The sequence below is a fragment of the Spermophilus citellus genome, assembly GCF_964194105.1.
Source record: "Spermophilus citellus genome assembly, chromosome: 8".
In the NCBI taxonomy this organism is placed as follows: domain Eukaryota; kingdom Metazoa; phylum Chordata; class Mammalia; order Rodentia; family Sciuridae; genus Spermophilus; species Spermophilus citellus.
Window position 1 is genome coordinate 152,923,420 of NC_138189.1, and position 24,083 is coordinate 152,947,502.

The following is a 24,083-nucleotide window of genomic DNA, read 5'->3' on the forward strand; positions in this document are numbered from 1 at the left end:
AGATTAGGTACTATTAAGTTCCTCTGTTACACCCAGATTCCTGAGATAGTTAAGACAACGCCCTACTGGCCATTCAGCCTAGGGCCCTGTGCAGTTCGTCACAGGGCCCGAACCAATCAGTTTGAATGTGTACCCAGTTTAGAAGTGACCAATCACCCCTGCCCAGCCTGTTCCCGCCAATGAATGGACTAATCATGTATCAGAGTTGTTGTTCAATTTTCCCGCGCCTCATGATGATTTGTTCTGATGTATGCAAAGCCCCCCACCCTCTCCAAAAAGTGTACTTAAGCTCTGCTTGAGCTCTGCTCTGGGCTCCGGGCTGCTCTCCCTTCTTGAGTGAGCATGGAGTCCCAGCGCGCTGGAATGGATCCAATAAATCCCCCTTGCAATTGCATGAAGCTAGTCTCGTGGTCTCTTTCTCCGACGTTTCGCCTGACCCTTACACATGTGCTATCAGTTAATGTGATGCAGCACACTAACAAAAGGAAGGATAAAAATCAATGCTCACCGAAACAGATGCAGAAAAAGCATTCAACAAACACGCTTTCATAATGAAAATTCTCAACAAATTAGGTTTAAAAGGACTTAACACAGTGAGGGAATGCAGTAAAACCCCGTAGCTCATCATGATCCATGGGGAGACTGAAAGCTTTTCCTCTAAGATGGGAATAAGGGAAGAATGCCCACGCTTACCTCTTCAATTCACTCTAGAACTGAATGAACCTGATCTGGCCCTAGTCAGAGCAATTAGGCAAGAAAAAGAACAGAAAGCATAGAAATCAGAGGAAGAAGTAAAATCATCTCCATTCACAGGTGATACAATCTAATTCAAAGAAAATTCTAAACACTGCACGAAAATACACTATAGAAAAATATTCTCTTGCAGTATGTCATATACAAAGATGAGTTGTGTTTCCACACCCACAACAAACTACCCAAAAAGGAAGTTAACGATACCCTCTATAGCAGCATCAAAATTGATAGGGCTGGTGGAGGGGGGCTGGTGGAGGGGGGCTAGTGGAGGGGGCCTGGTGGAGGGGGGGCTGGTGGAGGGGGGGCTAGTGGGGGGATGGGCTGGTGGAGGGGGGCTGGCGGAGGGGGGCTGGTGGGGGAATGGGCTGGTGGAGGGAGGGCTGGTGGGGGGATGGGATGGTGAAGGGGTGCTGGTGGAGGGGTGCTGGTGGGGGGCTGGTGGAGGGGGGCAGGTGGGGGGGTGTTGGGGTGGTGGGGGGGTTGGTGGAGGGGGGCTGGTGGAGGGGGGCTGGTGGAAGGGGTCTGGGCATCTCACTCAATGGCAGAGCACTTGCCTAACATGGGCATGGCCCTGGGTTCAATTCAGGAAAAGAAAAAGTAGATCTATATGAATAAATCTCACCAAGTGGGTGATAGATGGAAACAGTAAACCCTGTAAAACACTGATGAAAGTAACTGAGGACACACATAAATGGAAGGACATCAAATGCTTATGGATTGGGAGAATTAATATTGTTCAACTGTCTACATTATGCAAAGCAATTTACAGACTCAACTCAATCCTTATCAAATCTTCAAAGATACTCTTTACAGAAATAGAAAAAAGTCACAGAAATCATATAGAACCACACAGAACCCCGAGAGCCAAAGAAATGTAGAGCAAGAACAAAGAAGGAAATGTCCCTGGTTTAAAATGTACTTTTAAACCCCAGCAATCAAAACAGTATGGCACTGGTATTTTTTAAAAAAGATATTTAGACCAATGGAACAGAACTGAGAGCCTAGCAATAAATCACATTTACGGTCAGCTGATCTTCAACAAACTTATCCAGAGCTCACACCAGGGAAACGGCAGTTTCTTTGATAAGTGGAGTGAGATATCCACCTGCAGAAGAAGGAAACTGTGCTACATACTAAAATTAACGACTTAAGTGTTGAGACCTAAATGTAAGACGTAAGATAGTGAAACTCTGGAAAAGGGAAAAAGCTCTTGACGTAGGTCTTGGCAACCGTTTCTTTCTTTCTTTTTTTTTTTTTTTTTTGAGAGAGAATTTTTTTAGTATTTATTTTTTAGTCATCGGCGGACACAACATCTCTGTTTGTATGTGGTACTGAGGATCGAACCCGGGCCGCACGCATGCCAGGCAAGCGCGCTACCGCTTGAGCCACATCCCCAGCCCACAATCGTTTCTTATATGACACCAAAACACGTGCAAAAACCAGAACCAGACAAGTGGGTTCCATCAGACTAAAGCCTCTAAACCACCAGGAAACAAGGAGTGGAAGCAACCCAAGGACGGGAGGAGATGTGTGGGATCCACACACCTGATAAGGAGCTACTCCCAGCATCCACAATGAATTCACATGATCCAGTGGAAAGCCAGCTGTCCCGGTTTAAGACCAGGCAAAGGACCTGAGGACACATTTCCCTGAAGACAGACAGATAGGTGCTCATTGTCACTAATCATGATAGAAATGCAACCAAAATTGCAATGAGGGATCACCTCCCATTTGCTAGAATGGCAATTATCCAAAGACAAAAGGTGACAGATACTGATGGAGCTATGGAGCCACTGAAACCCTGGGTGGAATGCACATTGGCTCCGCCATGTGGAAAACATACAGATCTCCCTCAGAAAATCAAAACTAGAATTGCCACAGGATCCACAATCTCACTTGTGGATGTACAGCCCAAAGGAGAGGACGTGAAGAGTCCAAGAACACTTCACGTTCGTTACGACAGCCGGGCCAGGAAACAGCCAGCTGTCCACCAGAGGATGAAGGTCAAGGAGAGGAGGCCCACGCCTGTGCACCCGCACGCAGGCACACACTGAAGGAGTGTTTCGTTTTAAAAAGAAGGAACTCGTGTCCCTGTGACAGTATGTATAGCCCTGGAGGACATTATGCAGAGTGAAGTAAGCCAGGAATGGGAAGGCCAACACTGCACAATCCCCCTCAGTGGAATCTAGCAGAGTGGATTCCCGGAAGCCCAGCGGGGATGGTGGTGCCCGGGCTGGAGGGCGTGACAGATGTCAGTGGGGGTAAGGCTTCAGCCACGCTGATGGACGCCTGTGAGACCTGAGGCCCAGCATGTTACCCTAGGTAGCAGGCCTCCACTGTGTACCTGAGTCTGCCAGAGGCTCGACCTCAGGTGTCCGGCCGCACACGTGCACACACGCCGACACGTGAGCTGCTATGGGTGGGCACTGGCTTGATTTCATGGTCATTTCACAATGTATGACATACCAGATCATCAAGTTACTTACCTTAAATGTAATACACATATAATAGTAATAATTATCGTTAATCCACAAAGGGGGAGAGGGCTCTTTAGTCAAAGGGTCACACGGACATCACAGATTTCAGGAAGACTGAAAGTGATCCATGGAGGACATTTCAGTGCCTTCAACATGTCACTTTATTCCGCCTCACAGCAGTGCTCAGACAAACCGAAGCACCTGCTGAATCCAGACCCATGATATAAAGAGCAAAGTGCCCCAGGCGGACAGAGCCACTGCCGGAGGGCACTGAAGGGCAGCACCTGGCTGCTTCCTCAAAGGCAGACCAGCGCGGCCATGTCCTCAGAGTGGTCAGAGAAGTACAGCAGAGCCTCCTGGGCTGCATGCCACCGTCTGTTTGACTGAAGTGCAGAACAGCACCAAGAGGGCTAAACGCACTCTAGTCACCCTCTGCACCCGTGACCAGGCTTCTCTTTTCCAGTGCGGCTTCTCTTTTCCAGTGTGTCACCAGCGCATGCACAGTGCCCGGCACTTGCTGCCCAGGGTCGGCGGGCCGTCGGCAGGCATCTTGTGCCATAAAGTTGGCTTCTGTCTTTTCCTGAGCTGAGGCCACCTTCCTGTGGTCCTGTGGGCTCGTTCCTTATCAGAACGTGTTTTCAAGCCCTCTGACGTTCTGACATGGTGAAGGACACACGTCTGTCGCTATCCGTTTGGCCCTGGCATTTATAAGAGCTATCAGGAGCCCCTTTGAAGTGCTGTTTTCACGTGGTGTCAGTAGGGGGGCCACCTCTTTCTTTCATGTGTAGATATTTAGCTGGCCCAGCACTTGCTGCTGAAAAGACCATTCTCCCACTGAACTGCCCAGCAACCTTGCGAAAACCAAGTGACCATAACTCAAGGGTCCGGTCTTGGAGTCTAGTTCCATTCCCTTACCTAGAGGCCCACTGTGTGCCCGGGGAAGCTGGACAGTTTCACCTTGTGAGTTCACTGCACGCTCCCCGCTGGTCGTCTGTCTCAGGGGGAGCAGGCCTGCATATGTCGTTTTCTTACTAAATGATACATCCTGCGGGCCGGGGGTAGTAGTCAGCCTTGCATTCCCTTGAACACTGTGCAGTCACAAAACAAAACAGGACGTTCTGAATGAACGAGGCCCAGTGCGCCCTGCAGTGCTGTGAACCGCACTCGAGTGCTCTGGTTCCCTGGGTGTCCCCCGAAGCCCGTGGAGGAGGCCTGAGCCCCAGGAGCACCACTGAAGAGGTGGGAGCTTGGAGAGCCGGGGTCTTGTGGAGGTGTTGGGATCATCTGGGGCCATGCCCTCAAAGGGGGCTGTGCGACCTCCATCTCTCCCTTCGTTTCCATCGACTTCCAGGCTCATGAGATGAATATTAGCTCTGCCATGTGCTGCCACCATGATGTGCTGCCCTTACTAGAGGCCCCAAGGATCGAGACCACTGGATTTTGGAGAGGAACCTAAAGGACCATGAGACAAAATAAACCCTTTCTCTTTATAAATTAATCATTTCAAGTATTTGGTCATAGTAACAGAAAGCTGACTAGTACAGTGAGGAACCCCAAATAAAAAAAGCTTAAATAAGATACGCTTATTTCTTTTTCACATAAAAAAAAATGAGGCAGTCACAGTTGATGGGACAACTCCACAAGTTGTCTGTATCCAAACTGAGTTCTGCCATCCTTAGAGTGTGCTCTTCTGTCCTCAGGGACCAGAAAGGTAGTTGGAGCTCCAGCCATTAAATCCACATGTCCATACTTCATTGCAAAGGGAAATTAGAGAATGTGGTCTTTTAAAAAAAGATTTATTTATGTCTGTATCTTTCGTTTTAGGTGGATACATTAGTTTGTTTTTATGTGGTGCCGAGGATTCAACCCAGTGCCTCGCACATGCTAGGCGAGCGCTCTACCACTGAGCCAGCACCCCAGCCCCGAGAATGTGGTCTTAATGGGGAGAAGCAATGTGTCCAACTAAAAATCAGGATTTGTATTCTAAGTAGGAAATAAGAATGAATATTAGGAGAAAATTAGCACTCTCTACAACAGAAATAAGGGGACATTTTTTTTTAAATCCCCTTGGGCCTAAAGAAAATGAGTTTTTTAAGAAGTTCCAAAGTGATTCAGCACCTCATAGCTGCCCGAGGGCCAAGTACTTTGAGTCTGTCCTCAGTGGGGAGGGGATGAAGATGGAGTTCGTTCTTCATCACAGGCTCCGAAGCCCTAGCCATCTGACCCCCCCCCATGTTTCTTCCCGTCCCCAGTAGGGTGTGGCACTTAATTTATATTCCCTAAGAAACAGTACCCAGAATCTCAGTCTGTCTTCCCTAAATGCCTTATTCGTCAAACTTAATTTCTGGGTGTTACATTTCCCCAAGAACTACTCCAGATACAGAGCAGCAAACTAACCTGGAGTTTAAAAGATACTAGGGTTTGTTCTGTGGATTTTACAGGGTGTGCTGAGTGGGTCGACAGGACCGTCAGTGTTCAGCCCAACAAAGCACTTCTAATAGCTGAGAATTTAGTGACTACACCCAACACAGGCCCGATGGAAGGTGAGTGTGGGAATGAAAGAATACTGGATTACACTGTCCTCCCCCAGGTACGGCAATAAAAGTCATTCTTTATCTTGCACATATTCTACAAAGAAAATGTCACTTTTTAATTTTTTGCCTCACTGGTAAAAATAGTTCCGATTCTCAAGATTTTTTTGTACTTTTATATCACTTCTTACCATTCTCATGGGTCTTTTAAATCAAAGAAAAATTCCTCACTTGAAAAAGAATTAGAATTCTTAAGAATTATTATTTTTCTCCCACTCTATTCGCAGCATTTCATCATCACCCTGGACAAAGAAGCGACTCCCCTGAGTCGGAGAGACTTCTCCTGGGCGTGCTCTGCAGGAAGCTGCCTTCTTCTGAAGCCATCCTCCCACCACAGCACAACCGCAGGGTGCCCCCCTCCACACCCCACCGTCTCCACAGGGCTCCGGGCTGCACCCAGGGTCCACCCTCTGTCTTAACAAAGGGATGCTACAAATGATTAGCTCGGTATGCTCCACGTTTCAAGATCCCCCGTGGTTTTATAACCTGCCCTATTTACGGCCTCCCAGGGGGTTCTGTAAAGAGTGAGAGAGAAGGAGGTGGGGCGCCATTTCCCCAGCTTGATTTTGCAGAGGTAAAGTGTGATTGATTGGGATATGTTCCGTCACTCTAGGCCTTTAGGATGTTAGAAACTTTCTCGGATTCTTTGTAAAAGCTGATACAATGTCATCACACTGACTTACAAGCTTTTACTCCTAGTATAAAATACCCATTCTGTTGGTGATGATTGTGGATCACAACTTATGGGTCAGAGATTTGTCAATGTCTGAATCCTTAAGAAGGAATTACAAAGATATACGTACATACACTCTAGACACTCATATATATACACTCAGCAAAGGATTCCGCTCTTCTCCATTCTGATGCTGTTGGTTATCAATAAATTGACCCAAGACATTCAATCTCATGGTTTCTCTTCTCATGTCTCCAAAAAGGGCCTGCTGTAAGTTGAAGGCCAGTGGTTGGGTGTCTCAGAAAGAACAGGCAAGACAAGGCTTTAGGACCTCAAACCTCTTAAGAGCCTCAAAGCTCCACGATACCTTCTTATCAGAAGCACGATTTCTGGATGCTGGGCTGCTAGCCCAGTCAGCCTCTGGGGAGCAGATGACTCCACGAGGTACGGGGCCACGGCTGTCTGCATAGGTACATGGACTGGGGGAGGCTGGTGGCAGAATGAGACTGGGACTCTTGGTCTGTCCATGACCCTCTGCATCTGGGCAATCCTTCATCACAAAGTCCCTTCTGTTTCTCCTGTTCGTTTTATTTCTGACTTTCCATTTGGCAAACTAACTCCACCATGATAACAATCCGTGCTGTATTTATTGGCTCTCTTCCCCTCTGTGCTCAACGCAGGTACTCACAAGTCATCTGTAAAACCATCTAAGTGAACCCCATCCTCAGTCCATGCTACCGAACTGCAGATCCAGCCCTGTGATGTAGAGAAGCTCTAGCCTGGCCAAGGGAGGAAGTGGATGCACAGCGTCCAGATGCATCTAGTGAGGAGTCCAGACACGGGCCAAGGACAGAGACTCGAGAACGACAGGCCTTTATATGAATGTAAAATCTCTATACACACGAGGCAAGAGGGTCTATGTGACTCTAAGATTGGGACCTAACCCGCCACAGCTGCAGCGCTGCCGCGCAGGATGTGGAGGGAGGGAGCCTCCTCATCACCCCCAAGCTGCTTGGGTGGGTCCTGAGAGATGTGATTTCTTGCCTTCCTTCCTCTTCTAGCATCACTGTCGTCTGTAATGAAGTTTTTGCCTTGGTCTACAGAAGCATTGAGTGACGTGTTAATGGATTTCTCTAGCTGGTAGGATTAGTTGATTGTCTTTACGCTCTCTATTTTCCAAATTTCCTATAAGAAGTATGTTATTTTGTATTTAGAAAATAATGTTATAAATTTCAAAGCAAACAATCAGATGAGGACATTTTAAAAACTGTGTTATTTAAGAATGTGGGACAATCGACACTGTCAGTTGTATAACCAAAGACACTGCAGAAGAGGAAAGAAAGAGCAAACTGTCGATCAGGAGAACTTAGAAACAAGGCTGTGCAGGAAGAGAATGAGGTGCAGGCAAGCTGACGCGACTGGACACAGCAGCCTCAATTTCCCGGATTTCAGTGAAAACATGTGGCAGAGGAGAAGGCTAACATCTACCTGTAGCCCTTAGTGCCTAAGGAAAACAGAGTTCTTCTGTCTGTGGGACACACCGTCAGGAAATTCTTCAACTATTTTGCACTGAAAGGAGATTACACATGCAAAACGAGATAAATGGATATAAAAGGACTTTAGCTCAAGGGTTTTGAAATGTATCACTATTACTATCGGAAGATAGTTCCCACTTACGTTAGAACTGCTGTGACTTGTCACAGGGGTCTTGTACTCACATAAAAGTACACTTCCAAAGGCCTTGAAGATCCTTGCATTCTCACCACATTGAAATAGTGGTCCCTTGGTTGCCAAAGCAGACAATTCCTAGGGTCACACTTCCGTGTTGACCTTGCGATGCTGCACACCTAAAGGCCCACCCAGCTTCAACTCGCAGAGCACAAATCATTTCCTTATGCCAGATGCAAGAAGAATGTCAGGAGCCATCGAGTGCATCAGTATTTTTAGAAGACCCCAGAAAGAGCCTGGAAACCTGTGTGAGCTGTTGCAGCTACAGGGTGAATGGCTCTAGGTTCTTAGGATCCTAAAACTGGCCAGACAAGGTGCTCTCTGGTGAAGGGCAGTGATGCCCCGTGTCCCTGACAGGCTGTCACTGACAGAGGGAGGCAGGGCTGAGAGGCAGGCAGCATCCAAAGACACCAGTGTCTAATTAACCTCTGGAGAGATCAAATTTCTTAACAGCAAAGTGTGGCTTAACGAGTTAATGAATTTGAAAACACTTTGCAAATTTAAAAGCAGTAAGAGAATAATAATTTTTCTATCTCCAAAAGATCACGAGCCTCATTCCATTTAGCACACCCAATAAGAGCATATACGGTGGAGACAACTGTGGTCCCCAGCAGATTTACACCGGAGGCATCACGTCACAGAGCACCAGAGGTCTGCTGGAGATAAGTCTGTCCCCAGCCTGTGCCTGGGGAAATTCAGACTCTAGGAAGCGGGACTCCCAGCTGCACTCTGCAGGTCCTCAGACCCTGTGCCCTCATCTCAAGGGCGAGAAGGGGATCTGAACTGAGACACCTACAGGCCTGCAGGGGACGGAGAAGGCATCACCAGGGGGGTCTCCAGAACTGAAGGACCACAGAAAGAGGTGCTTGGAGAGGAGGAGTCCTGAACGTCCGCTTCGAGGGGAGGACCACGTGCCGGACACACCACATCTTCAGTGCAGCCCGGGAGACTGGGGCTGCCCGAGTCAGAGAGGCTGAGTCAGAAGCTGCACCAAGCAACTAAGAGCAGTGAAACTCGTGTGGTGTGACGACTGTGGCAGTGAGCAGTTACTACTGATCTTATCACCGCTGCAGCCAGAAAAGCCAGCCATTGTCAGAAGCATTAGAAATGGAAAGCATGCCACAGGGTGCGCAGCTCTCTCCCCAGCCTGAGAGAGAGAGAGAGAGAGAGAGAGAGAGAGAGCACGCAAGGCACTTCCATTATCACACCACTCACTTAACAAGAGGGATCAACTTGAGGGCCCAGGAACTCAACTTTCCCCAGGGTCCCCGCAGAGTAGCCAGATGTGGCCCCATTCTCTAGTGGAAATAGCTGGAAAATATAAGTGTTGAGGCTGTGTGCACATCAAAGGCCTCACGGGAAAGCCCCCACACAGGAAAATGTGTGGGCCTCACTTCTTCCATTCTGGAAGCCCGAGGGCTGCGCTGGCGGTGCCGGACCAGACACCCAGGCTGAGGGAAGCCACGGGTCACAGATGCGTGCATCTCAAGTAGCCCTCTCCACAAAAGTCCTGTGCTGTTCTTTGAAAGGTACCGGAGACATTTTGAATTCTTAGGTAACGAGAAAGGATCATGCGATTTGTCCCTAATGCGGCTTCATCTCTTTCCACCTGAGAACTCCAATGCTCGTTTAAAACCTTATGAAGGTGTTTTATATTCTCACTATATTTGCCCAATGCATAGATAGGTGCCACCGACCCATTTTTCTGCTCTTTTAAGAGATTACATTTGAATGTTCTTTAAAATGCTTAACCCTCTTTGCCAAAATTCAGTTTGAAGTCACCGTCATTCTTCAAAACTTGACGTCACTGCCTCCTGAGGCAGCTCCCGGCTTCTGGCGGGCATTGCTTGTGTCCAGGCACCTATCTGTCCTATTATGCATCAGCTTACAAAAAGCACGAATGCTAAGAGTGGGGTTTGGAGCCAGAACATTCCACCTTCCTTCCAATCTTTGTTCTGCCCCTTACTGGCAGCAAGAGCTGAGTGACCTTGGAAAAACTGCTGTACTTAACTTCTTGGATCCTCATTTTCTAATCTGCAAAATGGAGAACACTAAACTAGATATGAATAAGGCAGCGAAAATGGAGATGTTCAGGCAAGCTCTTCAAAATAGACACCCTCGGTTCTCCGCAGCCTAATCAGAGGTATGAACTCCACCCTCATCCAGCCAGTGAGCACTCCACACTGAACAAGGAACACCGATCCTAAGTACCCTACCCAGTCGTCAACAAAAAAATGATGCTCCACATGTTTCACAACACTATTGCTCACTTGTAGTGTCCCAGATGCTTCAGAGGACAAAGCCAAATCTTTAAAGAGGTGAAGACATATCTAGAAACATGAATTGGCTTATCCATGACACATTTGGAGTCTGTTATGAAACCAGTATCAGTGTCCTGGGATGCTAGTTCATTCTCAGTACTTGTTAAACATCAAACTCTTAAAAAAGAAAGAACAATAGACAAAAAGATATTTAAACAGATACAGAAAGATGTAAAATTTGAAACAGCATGAGCAGTATCTCCAACTCAATAAACATTGTGCCTCCTAATACTCCAGCCCAGGAGGAAGCAATCTACATAGACATGCAATCAGCTCGCTGTGTAGATAGAGGCAAAGCCGCCCTGCACAGGAAACCAGCATTCTTCCTGTCTAATCAACACATCTCCGCTTCAGTCTTCTCACTCTTCACTCTTGCTCCTGTCCACCACAGCCTGCTGCTTACATGTCAGCAGACTTTTATGACAAAGAGAAATTTTTCATGAGTTACTTTTTGCATCTCCACCCCCTTAAAGAAAAGAGGAAAAACTGTTTCATATAGAAGGCGGTAGTTGTATGAATGAAAACTCCGCCTCAGTGTGGGTTCAAGTAAGCAAGAGGGACTTCACCTACATCCATTCAGTCAACTCATGGGGGGTTTAAAGAAATTCCAGAGAGTCATCAGGAGAGGAAAAACAAAGGTAATGCCACACAGGTAGAGTCTTTGAAAATATGTGTAATATGTAAAACACTCTGACGCCCCCGTATTATTTTTCCAGAATTAGCAGTATAAATTGCTGTCTTGCTCGGGAGCTCCCTATCACACTCTCCAATCACTACTCAGGTAACCTCGACTCTACCGCCATGCACACCATGCCGCTGCTGTCCTGCCTCGCACTCACGCTCACACTGCTTGCACACGGTGCACCCACCTCCAGCTCTGCAGAGGAGACAAGGCAGCAGGTGGAACAACTGCTGCTGGACTTGCAGATGCTTTCAAGAGGTGTCAATGTGAGTACTCTCCCTTTCCAACTTCAGCACTGAACTGTCTTTTTCTTGGTGGAGTTCATTTTTAATTACAGTGTCTTATGCTTTCTCAGAATCAAGAGAATTCCACACTTACCAGGATGCTGAAATTCAAATTCTACATGCCCAAGAAGGTAAGTACACTTTTCTACATTTGATTTATGTTTTAATAAAATTAAAAGCAACATGAAAATTTGGATACTGAATACATCATCTGAGGAAAAATGAGTAACTTCAGTATCTTTTTTCAAAAAAAAACTAAGTTTGATATTGGGGCTTCCGTTAAGATGGTTTGCCTCCATTTCTTACATGTGTTTTGGAAAAAAGGGAATGAGAAGAAAATGTAAAAGTAGTATTGTCACTTTGTTGCTGGGACAATTTAAATAGAAGATATGTTGATTTACTGTTTTAGCTAAAATGTAAGACTCTAGAGATATTTGATTATATTATTTTTGCATATAAAATATAAAAATCGACCTTGAAGGCACTTTTAAAAGTGCTTCGTGCTGTAGGGAAGGTCTTCGGAGCCTCCTTGAGAGCAGCTGGCAGCACAGGGGCTGAAGTGACCTCCCAGCTCTGCCTGTGCAGGTGCTCATGACCCTGGGCCCACTACTACCGCCTTTACATGTCGGTCTCCCTTCTACCTACGTGAACGGTCACGGTGCATACTAAGAGTCTTGTGAGGATTAGGAATGCCACCTGTTGATTTGAACACCAATGAGTGTGAGCTCTGGAGAGTAGTAGTGAAGATGAAATTCTTACTGGGAAGCAAGAAGTACGATTTTGGACTGATATACCTTTCTGCCAGGAGAACTGGAGACTTACAATTTAAGACCAAAATGTGTCTTGCATCACTGTACTGAGACTCATTATCAAGCAACCCCTTGAGATTAAGAGCCTCATTGGCTTGTTCTGGGATTCGGATAGTCACAGGGCAGTAACAGGTCACCCAGGCTCTAGAGTGCCTCACAGGTGCCAGTTTCCCAGCAGCTGTGCCAATCAACAGAGAATGGGCACAACTTTGGTGCCAGAAACCTTATCCCAGGGTAATTCTAAGACCAGAAAAAAAACGGGATTTCAGAGGGCAAAGATGAACCTGCTGATCCACTTCTCAAAAATCAAGGGAACTGCTGAAGCTTCTGTACTGAAAGATAAAAAGGGAAAGAGCAGATGAGCTCTCGCTCCATCAGAGCCACACAGCTTTTTACTTCCACAAAAAGACACCAGACTGTTTTCTGAAGGGAATGGCTCCAGATTGCTCATGCCAATAAGTCAAGCCCTGAATACAGAAGTGTCGTAGCAAGTTGAAAGGGCAGTGGACAAGCATGTCGAGAGACCTGTGCTGTCCAGCTCCTGTTCCCCATGAAGACTGGCTGAGAGACAGTGTGAGATCAGGTGTGTCATTTAGAAGGCAGTGGAATTCCTTGAATCTGACTTTCTAAATGACAGCTCAAACTGCTTGAAACCAAAGGTAATGGGATAAATTATATTCATTTGTTCCTTTAGCCACCATTCACATATACAAAAATTTTGGAAATTTAATACAAATATTTTGTTCAAAGGATGCTATATCAATGCTATAATGAAAAAGAATTAAAACTTAACCCTACTTCTACCTACTTGTGTGGCCTTGGGGAAGGCACAGATTCTGAGACACATATTCTTAGTTTCCTTATTTATAAAATGGAGACGACAGTACTGTACTGCTGATCTCAGAATACGGCTGTGAACTCCAAGGGGCTGGCTTAGGAGAAAACACTTCGTGGAATTTTTGTAGAAATTATGTTTTACCATAGAGGTACGCAATATCATCTCTATCTGCCTACCTATCTTTATCAGGAGATCTGTCCAAAAATCCTGTGCAAATATTGTGATTTTTTTAATTTGGTTGGGACAAATAATTTTTTACATGCATCTTAATGTAGCAATTATAGGAAATTAAAATTTAAGACCAAAATGTGTCTTGCATCACTGTATTGAGACCATGATCATAGGTATGGTCACAGTAGCCTGACCTGCACAATTTGGGGACTGTGACAGATGGCTCTGAGAGCTCCTTTTGGCCCTCACCATCCTGTGAGTCTCATCTCTCCAGTTCTCAGGTGTTGAACTTCCAAACCCAACTGCTCTGGCTCTATGCAGCCTGGAAAGGTAGCCAGTCCCCGTCCGTGATTTCCGTTTGGATGCAGAAATGTTGACTTTTCACAAAGCCTGGTGAAGTGAAATGTGAGGCTTGTTAGTTATTAACCAACAGTTAATTCTGATAATTGGTGCTCGAGCCCTGGTTCTGCCAGTTTCGTAACGTGAACTACACTGAGGACAGGGAGAAAGGGAGAAGCTGGGCCCACGGGTGATGAATTAAGATTGACTTCTGATTCTGGCCTTTAGTGTGTGGTAAACTGAGCTAATAATTATTATTCTTATTATTTTAGGCTACTGACCTGGAACATCTTCAGTGCCTAGAGGAAGAACTCAAACCTCTGCAGGAAGTGCTGAATGTACCTCAAAGCAAAAACTTTCACTTGAAAGACACCAGGAACTTCATCAGCAACATCAACGTGACTGTTCTGAAACTAAAGGTAAGGTTTACTCACTTTATTTGCTTCCTGGAAATATGATAAACGGCAGCGGGGGAAGTACTGTATTTTAAAGTACAGTATGTGTCTTTTGGCACTGTGAGGTATCTGTGCATTTATTTAGCCAGCATTCAAAGTACTCGGGGAATTCGGGTCCTCCTCCATGTGGGGTGATGCACTGACCCGTGGTGGAGCTGGGAGACTGCTGGAGGCTTTGAGGCCACACGGCCTCTCCGGCCTCCATCGCCTCTCAGAGCAATGTCAAACTGGAGGCAGAGAAAGCATGGAACTGAATCTCACAGAAAGCAGGCAGATGTCACTATGTATTTCCAGTTCCTCAAACCATTTACCAGAATCACCAAGACTGACCACTTGCAAGGATTTTCAAGTGAGGTTTCTTGATCACTGATGGAAGGACTAATCATAAGAGAGCTGGCTCCAAACATGGCAGCCATTAGAGCGAACAAAAGACTAGATAGCCTACTACTTAGAGGCCCACTTTCAGGCCTCTAAGTATTTTAAATGCATGGGAAGCATGAAATAAATAGAGGATGCAGGGGAGGAAAAAGGGGTTCCCAGCTCGTTCCTCATCCCATCTGACAAGTACAAAACTCATGAGTTAATAAGTACTCCAAAAGCAGCATGATTTTCATTTCAGCCGTAGAAGCAAGTTTATAAAAGTATGTAACTCCAGTTGTTTCCAAATAGAAATCACTTTATTAGTGGACTGTTTCAGTTTCAATCTTTAAAAAAAACACATTGAGATCAAAGTCATGCAGACCTTGACAGACTCAGTCCTTCTCTATGCTGAGAGGTTTGCTCTGAACTCTTTGATAAACATCAGAAAACTCATTCTAAACTCATGATACAAATTTAAGATAACATTACACGAAAATTATAAAACTGTGCATCGGAAGCCACATACACTACAAAGAAAAAACTCCAAGAGATTACAATATTTAAATAATTATGTGTATGAATTAAAAGGAATGCACTGTCTGATTTGTAAGGAATTGCTTCAAATTTGAAAAAGCTATTCCTTATATCTCATTGTACGTCAAAATATTCCCTTCTTAGATCCTCAGTTAGAAGCAGTGTTAAATTTCAACAGAGGTTAATTTCCATGAAGTCACTTCGGAGGAAGGAGTTTCTAAGAATGGTGGGGTTGGGAAACTCACCTGCACTCTCCCTGTGCCAACTCACGAAGCTGCTTTTCCGTGAATTTCCCCACAGCGAGCTTGTGCTCACTTGCTCTGGGCTAGTTCTATCCTGATTTGAATCAGGAGATTCATTTTGTATAATAATAATTAAGGTTTAGAAAAAATCATATTCACATAACGATTCACGCATTAAGTGGACTGCTAGGGGATTATTAAGGTTTAGGAAAGAGGAGTATATGTGTCATAACAGTTCATCCATACAACCTATTCCACACAGCTGTAGATGCATTCCCAGAGGAAAGGGGTCAAACAACTGTACTTCACTATGATATTTAATAAAATATCTACCTAGAACTGGTTTTATTCAAATATTTGTACCAAATTCAGGGGAAAGTCTTGTAATCATTGAGAGAAAAATTAACAAATGTGAAAAATAAATGACAATTGAAAAATAAGTAACAATCGTTTGATGTCATAGTAAAATGTGTGATTTTGGCACGTGACATTGATCACGACAAGAAAAATGTGAATGACAACTATGTTTAACAAGCGTAAAGACAAAGGCTATCAGCCCACAGACTTTGGTTAGAGGAATCACATGTGAGACAGACCACTCTAAACTTACACGATTCAAATGCTTTTTCACAGGGATCCGCAACGACGTTCACTTGTGAGTACGCCCAGGAGACAGCGAACATTGTAGAATTTCTGAACACATGGATCACCTTTTGCCAAAGCATCATCTCGAAGCTCGCTTGAGAATTAGGTGCCTCCCGTGTATAACATCTAAGTCTATTTATTTAAATATTTAAAATTTATATTTATTTTTGAATGTATGGTTCACTACCTTTTGTAACTATTATTGTTAATCTTCAGATTATAAATACGGATCTTTTAAGATTCTTTTGTAAGCCCTAAGGGCTCTAAAATGGTTTCAATTAAATTATTTATCCCAAAATATTTATTATTATATTGAATTATTAAATATAGGATCTATGTAGGTTTGTTAATAAAGGTATTTAATAAAGTTGGTGAATATAAACAAGTTGAGATGTTGGTTATTTGGGGCACAGCATGGAGTAAGCACTGAAATTTTTCTGAATCACTTATGTGAACTCTTTGATGGCTGCAATGCTTATGAAATCACTCTTCTCTGGGAAAAATCTCAGCCATTCCCCTTTCAAAAGGTGATTAGACCCCTGGTTCTGGTTTGGAAAAAACCTTATAGGCCTGTAATATTTTCCTTCTTAAATTTAAACAAAGTGCAAATATAAACATTTTGAAACATTTTGTCTGTTTTTTAGTACTGGGAATTGAATCCAGAGGTGCTATACCACTGAGCTACATCTCCAACCCTCTTTTTATTTTTTATTTTGAGACAAGTTCTTGCAAAGTTGCTGAGGCTGGCCTGAACTTGCAACCCTCCTGCTTCAGCCTCTCAAGTTGCTGGGATACCAGGTGTGCACCACCACACCCTGTCTTTGTCTGTTTTGTCTTACTAAAACAAAATGTGTGAGGCTGGATACTTTATATAGAAAAGAGATTTATTCAGCTGAGTGTGGACCTTCAAGAGCATGCTTCTAGCATCTGACGACTTCATGGCAGATGGCATCACAATAATGGGAATGTGTTCAGAAAAGAAGTTCAGAGGAGGGGCCAGGCTTACTCAAAACAACTCATTCTTGCAGAAACTAATCCAAACCCCCAAGATACCACCTCTTCTCTTGAAACCACATTAGTTCATTCATGAGGGTGGAGCCTCCATGACCTAATTACTTTCTACTAGGCTCCACTGCCACAGCCTGGCTGGGCACAAAATAACCGGGAGGTCACGAGCCACTTGTAGTTCAAACAGGTACTACTTTATTGCCCAACCCAACGAGAACTCAACTGGAACTCTACCAAAACCCCGCGAGAACCAACGGGAACTCAACAGGAACTCTGTGAGAACTCAAAAGTAGCAGGCACCGAGGCAGCAGGAGCCGCCCCATTGCTGGACAGCAGAGGTTTATATACATAACTCAATACGCAGCTTGTTTCAATCCAGCATCATCCAGTTACAGCAACCAGTCACCATCCCAACAACTATACACAGCCCAACTTAATTATCATCATCTTAATGGCTCGCTGGCGTTACTTCTCAACCGCTCCTTCTGGCAAAATGCCAGGCACCATCTTGACTTGGTTGTGGCTCTCAACACTCCATCTCTTAAATGACCGCCACCTCAACGTCACCACACTGGGGACCAAACTTGTAGCACAATCATTGGAGAACAAACGATATCCAAACACTAGACTCTCCATGGAATCGGTGTGCCTCTCCATCTGTTCTCCCTCAGTCACACTTGGTGTGTCCTCCAGGGCCCACCTGTGTGGCCTCTGTCAAGAGCCTCCTTCCTGTCTGATTTCCGTGGGGTCCTGCCACCCGGGAGCCCTGGCGGGAGGCCCCAGGGAGTAGGCTCCTAACTCCCTCTGTTCGCAGTTCCTTCCACAGTGGCTGTGCCCCTCACAGGGCACTCTGGGTACTTTTTCCCTCTGGGATCCAGTGATCTTTCTTTCACTTTCCATTTCAAGCTTTGGGGTGCCAACCCTTCTGCTATTACCAGCTCCGGGTACCTGTACTACCCCCTCCAGGGTCCTGCACCTGCGCCAGAGCTCTTGACTGTATCGAGTCCTTCTGATAGGCACCGGGTTCTTGCTAGCACTCAGGCACAGCACTTGTGCTGTAAACAGTCCTGGAAGGTGGACCCTCAAAATAGGATTCTGGGACTAGGTTGTTCATGCATTCAAAGAATACAGCCTGGCAGGACATGGGAATCTATGGGGTCTAGGAGCACCCTGACCACTTGTCTGAGGGTCAGCCGCAGCATAGGGTGGAATGCAGGGGGAGGCCAGGGTTGTGAGATGAAATGATGGTGATGTTAAGCTGCAACAGCAACAGTGACGTAAAACCTGTGACTATCTTCTAGACTCCCTGGGGCTCCAGCAGAGAACAGGGAAGGAAAGAGAAGCTGGAATGTGCAGTTAAAATCATTTGGGTGTTGATAGTCGAGTAAAGGCTTGGGTTCCACAATGGTCTCCTCAGTGACACTGAAACTCAGAGCTGCCACCCTGGACTAGATCCACACTGTGTGCCACCGTTCACCCACCTAGGAGAACACGGTATGGTAACTGTGCTGCCTGTGGACACTGGCCTCCACAGAACTCGGTGGTGGCTGTCCTCTTGGGTCAGAACCATGGCAGATGGCGATGCCCTGGGTCTGGTTTCCCTGGCCTCCCTGAGAGCAATGCGGCTCCAGGGCAGAGTGCCAGCCACAGTGTCCCACGCAGAGGACCGCGGGGATGCTGATGCAGACCCCTGAAGGTCAGGAGAGACTTCTGCTGGGCAGACGTGGATGTGGGTGTCCTCTTCCTAGAAATGGCCTACTTTGTAGACCTTGTACCTCTGCTTTGGGGGGAGGCAGCTGGGTTCCTTCCAGGAATGACCTGTCTGTCATATATTGTCACGTGTGTGTACTATGAAACTTCCCCCAAGCCTTTTGGAAGGGACATTTACCAGTGAGATCATGCATTGAGGCACGGAAATATCCAGAAATTCTGGTGGGTTATTAGGTAAGGGCTGTGAACTGACTGCACTGTGAGCCACCGGGAGGAGTGGGAGGTGGTCTCACCACAGCATCATTGGCACACTTTCTTCAGTCTGGAAATTGGTTTAAAACCCCGACTGCACAGTGGTCCATGGTTCAGCACTGCTCTCCAAGCCACGGGGGGAGCCGCAGCAGCCACACCTTGACGCTGGAGAACCCAGGGTCCTTGATGCACTGTCTGGGCATCTCCAAAGCTGGTCCAGCAACTGCAGACTAACAGGACACATCTCCTTGAGCAGCCTGAGGACCACGCAGCAGACGTGAACCAGGGGCAGCTCCAGAATCTCCAGACACCTCAGTACATTCTCTCAAGTGTAGTATTTTGACTATGATGCACTAATCAGCAACAACAGATGTTTGAATTTTGTTTTATAGACCAGAGAAATGTTCTCTAAATGGTCATGAAGAAACGATGGACTATTCCATTTTTTAACCTGTATTCATGAGTATTCCATGCATCCTAATCTTGCACCAAAGACAGTGTAATAACAAATGAGTTTTAAGTAATATAGGCACAATTTTTTAATAAAAGTTTCACATAATGAAGCTATTTCACAAAAAAAAAGAGGGGGGGCATAAAATCTACAACGCTTGAGCAGTGAAATATGGTGTGGAGATCAAAGGGGAAGTGGAATATCAGCCCAAATCCCTGTCAATAGGGTCCATGGGGTGGCAGACCCTCCTAGGGTACACTCCTGTGGTGTCAAGTATCGCACTGTCCCGTTCTCCTTCGAGAGCACACTCTGCAGAGAGCGTAGCAGAGTGACAGGCTACCCTGTTGTAGTGTGCATTTATACGACTGAAGTCAGAGAAGAGCTTACCTGTCTTGTCCAAGCTCTATCAATTCTACTGCCCTCTGCTACAGTTAGCCTGGAGAGTACTCAGCCATCGTAAGATTTCAGAATATTGTGCTGGTCCATTACACTGGAGGTGCTGTACACACTGGATCTGGCAAACAGAAGTGCTCCCCAAGTCCAGTGCCTGAATAAGACATCTGGGCTCCAGGAGGAAGATAAAATCCTATCAAAGTCTAGGGAGTATCTCAAAAGTGAAGTTTCTAGGGACCCAGAAGTTTCATGCATGCGAGGAGAGTCCTCTAAAGTGGAGAACAGGTGCTGCACCTGAAATGGCCCACTACATAGAGGTACAAAGCCCTGTGTGACTCCAGAACTTGAGTTGCTACTCTGGCCTATTTTTTAGTTACCCATGATCTGATCTGCCAGTTGTCAGTGAAGCCCAGAGCAAAACAGGGCTCCAGAGCAGGTCCAGGCCTTTCTATAAATTGTTCAGCAATTTGGTCTTTATGGTCCTGTGAGTATGAGGACTCAAAAGGACAGAGGGGACATGCAAGGGATTTTAAGGGCACAACTAGCTGGCAAATGTCCTCCCTTTGATTAAAATAGTTAACCCCAGTTAGAATGATCTTCTGCATCCAAACTTGGCCTGATTACCAACTGGAAAACCAATTTGAGACCAAAAGGAAAAAAAGTGCCACTCTTAAATTCAAGTGGCTTATGGGACCTGAGTGGCTGGCTTTTTTATCTGCGCTTGGCAATCTACCACCCTGCTTTCTTTTTTCTTTTGAATTTTACTTACTGACTTATTCATTTGTTTATATTATACATGACAGTGGAATGCATAACAATTCTTATTACACATATACCGCACAATTTTTCATATCTCTGGTTTTTACATAGTATATTCACACCAATTTGTGTCTTATAGATAATAATGATCATCACATTCCACCATCATTTCTAACCCTATCTCCCCTTCCTTCCCCTCCAACCCTTCTGCCCTATCTAGAGTTCATCTATTCCTCCCATGCTCTCGTTCCCTATCTCACTAAGAATCAGCCTCCTTATATCAAAGAAAATATTTGGCATTTGGGTTTTTTGAAATTGGCTAACTTCACTTAGCATTATCTTCTCCAACTCCATCCATTTACCTGCAAATGCCATGATTTTATTCTCTCTATTGCTGAGTAATATTCCATTGTGTATATATGCCACATTTTTTATTCCATTCATCCACTGAGGGGCATCTAGGTTGGTCCCACAGTTTAGCTATTGAGAATTGTGCTGCTATAAACATTGATGTGGTTGTGTCCCTGTAGTATGTGCTGATTTTAAGTCCTCTGGGTATAGACCAAGGAGAGGGATAGCTGGGTCAAATGGTGGTTCAGTTCCTAAATTTCCAAGGAATCTCCATACTGCTTTCCATATTGGCTACACCAATTTGCATTCCCACCAGCAATGTATGAGCGTACCTTTTTCCCACATCCTCATCAACACTTATTGTTGTTTGTCTTCATAACAGCTGCCATTCTGACTGGAGTGAGATGATATCTTAGAGTGGTTTTGATTTGTATTTTTCTAATTGCTAGAGATGATGAACACTTTTTCATATATTTGTTGATTGATTGTATATCCTCTTCTGAGAAGTGTCTATTCAGGTCCTTGGCCATTTATTGATTGGGTTATTTGATTTTTTTTTTTGGTGTTTAACTTTTTTAGTTCTTTACATACCCTAGAGATTAGTGCTCTATCTGATGTGTGAGGGGTAAAGATTTTCTCCCAAGATGTAGGCTCTCTATTCACCTCATAGATTGTTTCTTTTGCTGAGAAGAAACTTTTTAGTTTGAGTTCATCTCGTTTACTGATTCTTGGTTTGAATTCTTGCTCTATAGGAGTCTTATTAAGGAAGTTGGGGCCTAATCCCACATGATGGAGATTTGTTCCTACTTTTTCTTCTATTAGACATGATGGAGATTTGTTCCTACTTTTTCTTCTATTTGTTCCTTCTTTTTCTTCTATTTATTCCTAAGTCCTTGATCCATTTTGAGTTAAGTTTTGTGCATGGTGACAGATAGGGGTTTAATTTCACTTTGTTGCTTATGGATTTCCAGTTTTCCCAGCACCATTTATTGAAGATACTATCTTTTCTTCAATGCATGTTCTTGGCATCTTTGTCTAATATAAGATAATTATAATTTTGTGGGTTAGTCTCTGTGTCTGAGGCTGGCTTTGAACACATACTCCTCCTGCCTTTGACTCTTGAGTCACTGGGATTATAAGTATGCACAGTGCTGGCTCCATTTTAATGTAGTACTAATGCTTAAATCAAACATGATTCTACTTTGACTATATATGTAGTGTAATTCCTCTTTATGCTGGTTTTCATTTCTTTTTCACAAAAATATTTTATTGACTGTTTTGTAGGACAGGGTTTATGGTTATGAGTTCTTTTAGCTTCTATTTATCATAGAAGGTTTTTATTTCATCTTCAATCTGAAGCTTAATTTTGTTGGTTATGGTATTCTTGGTTGGCATCCATTTTCTTTCAGAGCTTGGTATATATCATTCCAAGTCATCCTGGCTTTAGGGAGGGTCCAGAAATCAGTGAAGTCCAGTTTGGTTTACTTCTAAGTGTGATTAGTTACTTTTCTGTTGTAGCTTTTGAAATTCTGTCCTTATTCTGTATGTTAGACATTTTCACTGTAATGTGCCTTGGAGTGGATCTGCTGCAATTTTGTATTTTTGCCATCCTATATGCCTCTTGTATTTGAATTTTCATCTCATTATTAAGGTTTGGAAAATTTTCTGATATTATTTCATTGAAAAGATTATGCATCCCTTTAGCTTGTATTTCAGAGCCTTGATCTACCCCACTAATTCTTAAATTTGGCCTCTTGTGAATTGTGCTGCTATAAACATTGATGTGGCTGTGTCCCTGTTTTTAAGTCCTTTGGGTATAGACCGAGGAGAGGGAGAGCTGGGTCAAATGGTGGTTCCATTCCTAGATTTCCAAGGAATCTCCATACTGCTTTCCATATTGGCTGCACCAATTTGCAGTCCCACCAGCAGTGTATGAGCGTGCCTTTTCCCCCATATCCTTGCCAACACTTATTGCTGTTTGTCTTCATAATAGCTGCCATTCTGACTGGAGTGAGATATGTTGGGAGTTTCCCTGAAAATTCACTAATTGGTCCTCCCATCTTCCGTGCTCGTGAACAGTTCGTTCCCCCATGAATCTTATGCAGGGCGGACGTGCATGCACCGTAGGAGATGACCTGACCTTTACTATGATTGGCCCCGGGAGCTTCCTGGTTTAAGATAACTGACTCTCACTTTCTATATAAGCTAGCAGCAGTTTGCAATAAAGTGCTTCATCTTTGTCACTGCTATCCGCGGGTGCATTTTGGTCTCCGACGAGCCTTTCATTGGTGCTGAAACCCTGGAGGGGAAATTCGTCATTCTGAGGACCCCCTCTCTCAAGTTTTGATGCCCTCGTTCACCTTTCTGAGCGCTGCTACATTCCACCCAACCCTGGCTCTCCAATAGGTAACAACTTCTGATCGGCAACCGGTGAGTCCCCCTCCCCCTCTTTGGGAATCCTTCTCCAAACGGCTATATGCAAAGGCTTTGGCTGTGAACATCCAGCAAGGCTCTTGGCGCCTAGTTTGGAGAAGAGAACGCACCCCACGATGACTTTCACAGTTACGGTGGACTCTCTGGATGCCCATCTCTGGTTGATGAGCTATAAGGGACAGAAGAATAGGCACTCCCTGACTCTCTCTATCTCCTTCTCCTCTCCTGGAAAAACCCTAACATCACGTGGCCTGTGACTCCCGGCCTTAAGGTCTCGCTGGTTGGGATCTTGGGTGAAGACTCATTTGCCCTCCCGGCACCAGCTCTCCCGAGTCTCTTTGGTTGACTTCTCCTTTCAGGGATGCCTGTAGGAAACTCAACCAAATTCTGTTCCAGTCCAGGCCATTCACCTCTCTTTTTCCTGCTCAGAGTCATCCTGGGAGCCTCTTCTTCCCTCCCTGCTGATTCCCCTCTCAAATGCCTCCTGGCTAACCTTAACCGGTGTCCCTCACTCTGGACATCAAATCAAAACTCCTCATCAAATTCAGTGCACAGAATTGGCCATATTACCAAATAGACAACCCAAACCGATGGCCCCCAGAGGGGTCTCTAGATCCTCAAATTCTGCATGACCTTTTTAACTTCTGTGAGCGCTCAAAAAAGTGGAAGGAGATCCCGTATGTGGAGGCCTTTTCCCTCCTCCACTCCCACCCTGAACTATGCTTCTCCTGTAGTCCTCACCAGGTCCTTTTAACTTGTAAGCCTTCCCCTCCTGAGCTTTCAGGCTCTCCTTTTGATCCTGCAAATGAACCCCCACCTTATCG

General features: G+C 45.1%; 1 protein-coding gene across 1 annotated transcript; it reads left to right on the top strand.

Annotated features, from left to right (window-relative positions):
- Window positions 1-11,344: 11,344 nt before the first annotated feature.
- Window positions 11,345-16,001, top strand: IL2 (interleukin 2; the record flags this gene model as incomplete). Its single annotated transcript, XM_081303827.1, has 4 exons — window positions 11,345-11,491; window positions 11,581-11,640; window positions 13,939-14,085; window positions 15,891-16,001. 4 exons carry the CDS (start codon window positions 11,345-11,347, stop codon window positions 15,999-16,001), a joined length of 465 nt encoding a protein of 154 aa, XP_081159953.1.
- Between the last annotated feature and the right edge of the window lie 8,082 nt (window positions 16,002-24,083).